Here is a 5710-nt window from a genome sequence, read left to right as displayed (position 1 = left end):
ATTTTAAAAATATATTTTCAGTAAATATATTTTTGCGGATCCCTGTGTACCAGTGAGACCCCGGTGTTCTCTCAGCCCACATCTCCCACTCTTTAGGACCGCCTCGGTGTCTATCTCTCAGCTAAGCTTGTTTTTATCTGGCTCCATCAAATTGTTGGACTGAATCTGGGACTCATGCTGCACGATTGCAGCCGATCGGCCCTCGACGTGGTCTCTCCACAATTATCTTCGTTCAGAACTACACTATAATCAGGACCAGTATATAAAATCTATGACAGTGGTTGTGTGTCGTAACGCTTTCACGTCTCGGGGCTTGAAGTGCCTGCAGGTCTAGTGAATTGTGCTGTCAGTGCAGGGAGCCTACCCATACTACAGTTTTTTTTTGGCTCCAGTTTTATTTTTTTGGTAACAATGCTGGTCTTGGCAAAAGAGATATCAAAAAAAAAAACCACAAGAAGAGAAAGGTGGTTGCAAATGACGGCGAGATTAAGGCAGACAAGATGGAAATAAGTGAAGCTGACGGTGGAATGCGGACGTAATGATGACCGCGTTGGACGCTAATGACGTAGAGCTTGTGCGATGGCTACATGAAACTATACTGGATGAAGACAATGAACGGAAATTTGACCACGAAACTCGCTTCTCTCTTCGGAACGGAGATGGCGAAATCGCCGAAATCTTGATGTCTAAAGGAAGATGCGTGTTGGACTACGCTTCTTGCGAACGTGTGAAGATGATTGAAATGCTAGTTCCCGAAGTGAACACACCAGAGTTCGTAGTGGGTGACCAGGATGGTATCAATCGCAATGTCAGTGCCTGACTGGCAGATAACTATCCAAACTTGTGAGAGAATTTCGAAAGACAAGAATGTCAAAACTAGGAAAATCATCTCATCTTAATAACTTCCAATATTTTAACGTGTGATATTTATAGTTTTTGGTTGTCATCAAATTGAATGCGGCTTCTCGCCATTATTTATTTGCAAGGACCAAAGATGCATTAAATGCATCTTTCAAAAAATAATATTTAGTCACAAAAATTTTTTGTGACTAAATATTATTTTTTGAAATATATTTGGAAATAAAATAGCTCACAAAACTTAATTTTCATTAATATATACAAAATTAAAATTGATTTAGAAATATAATTGGTCACTTCTAACAAATACATTTAGATATAAAATTAGTCACTTTTATAAAAATATATTTTGTCCAGAATATAATGTAAAAATCCTATTTTAATTATTTGAACGGTTTAGTAATTTCCCAAATTGAAACCTTTACCTTAGAATATCTACAATTTAGCAATTTTCTAAATATGAAACTGCAACTTCAGAACATTTACAATTTAACCATCATCAGTTCTGAGCAAAATGATGTCGTTGGCAATCGTTTCGGCGGTGCTGCGAGATCAGCGAGACTCTAACACGCCGCAGCTCGTCTCAGCACACATCTCCAGCTTCTTAGGGCCACCACCGTGTCTATCTCTCAGCCAGGCCTGTTCCTTCGGCTCCACTACGTTGCTGGACTGGATCTGGGACTCGAGCTGCACGTCGGCAGCCAACCGACCATCAACTTGGTCTCTCCACAATTATCTTCGCTCCGATCCACATTATTATCTGGACCAATTTAATAAGTCGCTGGAAGTGGCAGTGCACCGTAACAAATTAGCCATAGTCAAGTGGCTGTTCTCGCATTTTTCGTGTCTAGAAGTGCCTACAGTTGTAGTCAAAGCCGCTACCTCCGCTAGATGCCTACCAATACTGCAGTTTTTCCTGGCTAACGATATCGGTTGTGAAGGAGAGGAGCGGAGAAGTCAGAAGAAGAGAAAAGTGGTGGCAAATGATGGCGAGATCAAGGCGGAAAAGCACGAATCAAGTGAATTTGTAGCTGGCCACGTGATTCACTGGAATGCGGACGTGATGATGAGCGCGTTGGAGACTGATGACGAAGTGCTTGTGCGGTGGTTGCATGAAAACATGCCTGAGATAGACAATGGACGCGATATTGATCGAGAAATTCGCTTTTCGTTGAGGAATGGAGACAATCAAATCGCCAAGATCATAATGCCCAGAGGGAGATGCTTGTTGGACTACGCTTCTTGTGCAAGTGTGAAGATGATTGAACTGCTTCTGGACTGCAGGTACATTAAGCGAGACCAAGGTCTAGCTAACGAGGCGATTGAAAGCTTAGCTCGCCTAAACCGTTTGGATCTCATGCAGCAAGTTGTTTTACTTCATTCTCCCCCTCATGAAGATCAATCGTTGTGTCTGCATTCGTGGTGGGGTGCCATCACATCTGCATGCAGTAATGGCTACTTGGAGATGCTGCAATGGCTGCTGGACCACCCACTGTGGCTAGAACTTAGAGCTAGTATGAAATCACATCGGAAATACTCTTACCTTGTGCGGTTGGCAGCTCAAAACGACCAGGCCGGAATCATGCAGTACCTTTACGAACAAGGCGCTGATGATGAGATCGGTGGTGAAGGCATTGTCAGGGAGTATGCGAGAGAAATGATGATAGCAATTCGTGATGATCGCTGCAACACAGTAAAGTGGATGGTCCAGAACATTTCGTTTCCTGAGAGCGGCCCATCAAGCAATATGGCCATTAAAATTGCCGTCAGATTCCGGCGTTTTAATATTTTGAAGCTTTTCCATGAGCTTGGCTCGTCGAATGTCATTGATCTGACGCAAAACGAAGATAATCGAGCTGACCAGGTCACTGCGTGGTGGTCCCGATCGCAGAATCTGATGGATAGTGCTGGTGGCTGTGGTCGAGTGGATATGTTTCAGTGGTTACTAGAGAATCACCCCCAAGAGGTATCCAAAGACGCTATGGACAGAGCAGCGGGTGGTGGCCACTTGGAAATGGTTCAGTGGCTTCATGCCAACAGATCTGAAGGGTGTACTAAGAAGGCGATGGATGCTGCTGCAACCAGAGGTCACTTCGATATGGTAAAGTGGCTTCATGTCAATAGATCCGAAGGATGCTCTGAAGCTGCTATGGATGGAGCTGCAGGAAACGGTCATCTTGAGATAGTAAAGTGGCTTGACGCCAACCGGAGTGAGGGTTGTACGAAGAAAGCGATGGACGGAGCGGCTCGCAATGGTCATTTGAGCGTGGTCAAGTGGCTGTACGCCAACAGATCGGAAGGTTGCTCCGCTGAGGCAATCCAGAGCGCTGTGAACGAAGGTCACTTGGCAGTTTTGAATTGGTTGCATCAACACTATCCTGAACACGTTCCTACGGCTATCGATAAATGGGTTGGCAAGGAGAAAATGTTTGAGGTTTTACTCTTCTTACAAGCTCATTTCCCCCAAGTGATCACTCCGAAGTTTACAGCTGATGTTCGCCAGTACAACATTAACCGCGTGGTTAGTGCCTGGCTCGTCGACAACTAGTTGTACGCTGTCGAAACGTAGTGGAGGTGGGAAAAGTCTGTGACTAGGGATAAAATATCAACTGTTTGAATCCTACACTGATATTCTTTTTCACTAGAGAACCCTTGCTGGTAGCGCCAACGGGAGAGCACAACGTCGTAGACGGCTTTCAAACTTATACAATATTATTTTATCTTGATCAAGGGCTATGTTGACCGGTATTATTTCTTTGAGTGTTCAACAATTAGTAAACATCCACTTCTTATGAGGCAGGGGAGATCGGCAACCTGGTTGTACGAAACATTTAAGAAAACAAAAACAAAGCTGTGTATTTCTCTAAATATGAAAATGAACCTGTAACTCTTAACGTCTGCTGAAGCCGTATTGAGTAATACTTTGCATTAGAACTGTTCATGCAATTGTCAACAGTAATTACACTGCAGGTTATGCTTGTGCGCTCATGTTGATGGACGCGAACAAAGCATTCATTCCTTTAAGCGAACACTGGACCGGAGCACGGAACTAATGAAAGTACTGAATATGATGCTTCTGTCGACAATAACAGACGGAAATGTCGACTTTTTTTTTTGCGTTCGACCTCTTGTCGATATTATCGTACCAGGGATCTTTATCGACTCGATAAAGATCCCTGGTACTTTGGAGCTTTTCCCCAAAATGATCTCTGGAGGCTCGCGTCTGCCCAAGCTGCTCTTAAACAATGTGCTCATCGGGCTCGAGATTTTCATTCCGTTGTGTTGTTGCTGTTTGCTTTCGCATGGAGCACCTGGATGAGAGCATAGAGTATAGTGCGTCTATCGTGGAGGCTGATCTGAGGCAGTCAAATTGCAGATGACGGGGAAAGAGACACAAAACCAGCAAGATATCCCTTCCGGACCCGCTTGGTAGCACGACAGGCGAACCTTGAGTCTGACTTGTGTAAAAAAACTGGGAAAATAAAAAAAAACATAATGAAGCACGCCAGAGTGAAACGAGACCATTGGTCATTTTAACGAAGACAACGAAATGCCTCCATCATTGAAAGTCACAAAATTTAATGCGTCGATCGGGTTTGATTTAACTCTCGGCGTTCCGTTCGGAGCACCCCTGTCTTGCGTCGTTCTCCACGAGTTTGGGCAGTTATCTGCCTGCCAGGCACATTGCGGTTGGTATGACCACATCGGCCAAAATCCGATGTGATCACTTAAGGAAAATTCGCATGTAAGAAGAGCAAGTCTCAAGCAAATTCTCACCCTCAAGCGAATTATCGGTGCATGCTTGGGATAATGGCGATGCAGCCAATGTAAAACTGCCAAATGGTCATTTTTTTTACAGCTTCATCCATCGCTGTTTTGGTGCACCCCTCGCTCCTATTAACGTGAAGCCATTTTACTATCTCAAGATGACCCCTGCATGCAGCTCCATCCATAGCTTCTGTAGTGCATCCCTCGGATCTATTGGCATGAAGCCACCATACCACATCAACATGGCCTTTGGCTGCTTCGTAATCCATTGCCTTCTCTTCGGATCTGTTGACATGGGCACTGTATCATTTCCAAGTGGCCGCCACACGCCGCTCTGTCCATTGCAGCCTCCGTTGCTTCACGAGGGTGGTTCGATAGCAAACACCGGAACACATCGATTCGTTCACTACCACCAGCAACATCCATCACATTCTGAGGCAAAGACCACCACGCAGGGACCTGATCAGAATGATTACCGTCATTTGGTGTCATACCTGACGAAGCCAGCTCGTGTAAAAACTTTAATATATCGAACCGTCGGCATTGCGTGGCGACATCAATAAATTCGTCACCTAGCCTACCGGCCTCAAGAAATCGGGTGTTCTCGATCATCCATCTTACTGTATCGCAATGATCATCGTGCATTGTAAGCATCAGTATTAACGAATACCTGACTTTATTGCGATCACGTTTGATCTCATCAGCAGCGCCTTGTTCATAGAGGTACGGCAAGATTCCGACGTGGCCAATACAGGCTGCCAATAGCACGAGATTAGTATTTCTCTGCAGCTTCAAACGTATGCGAAATTCCTGCCCCATTGGGTGATCAAAAAGCATCGGTAAGTAGCCATTCTTACCTGCATTTTTGATGGCGCTCCACCACGTATATATACTCAACGGTCGACTTTCAATAGAAGGGGAATGAAGCAATCCCCCTGTTCAAAGAGGAGCGAATTTCTCGATCGAAATCCCGTTCATCGCATTCTGTGCAGTGTTGGCAATAAAAATATTTTTATTTTTTTCGGAAATAAAAAAACGATAAAAATATTTTTATTTTTTATGCAGATAAGTACGAGTTTAAACA

The 5710-nt window shown here is 44.3% G+C and overlaps 2 protein-coding genes across 2 annotated transcripts; both read left to right on the top strand.

Annotated features, from left to right (window-relative positions):
* Positions 1–538: 538 nt before the first annotated feature.
* PPTG_12753 (hypothetical protein) lies at positions 539–820 on the top strand (the record flags this gene model as incomplete). The annotated part of the gene is made up of 1 exon (XM_008909954.1): positions 539–820. One exon carries the CDS (start codon positions 539–541, stop codon positions 818–820), a length of 282 nt encoding a protein of 93 aa, XP_008908202.1.
* Positions 821–1356: 536 nt separating this feature from the next.
* On the top strand, positions 1357–3583 carry PPTG_12752 (hypothetical protein). The gene has a single exon (XM_008909953.1). The coding sequence runs from the start codon at positions 1373–1375 to the stop codon at positions 3404–3406; it is 2034 nt and encodes a 677-aa protein (XP_008908201.1). The 5' UTR covers positions 1357–1372; the 3' UTR covers positions 3407–3583.
* Positions 3584–5710: the final 2127 nt, after the last annotated feature.

This window comes from Phytophthora parasitica (genome assembly GCF_000247585.1).
Source record: "Phytophthora parasitica INRA-310 unplaced genomic scaffold supercont2.35, whole genome shotgun sequence".
NCBI lineage: Eukaryota > Oomycota > Peronosporomycetes > Peronosporales > Peronosporaceae > Phytophthora > Phytophthora nicotianae.
This window is presented reverse-complemented; position numbering and strand designations above follow the sequence as displayed.

What these genes read in the sequence shown, in the direction of transcription:
- PPTG_12752 (XM_008909953.1), top strand. Translation starts at nt 1,373, where the DNA reads ATGATGTCGTTGGCAATCGTTTCGGCGGTGCTGCGAGATCAGCGAGAC.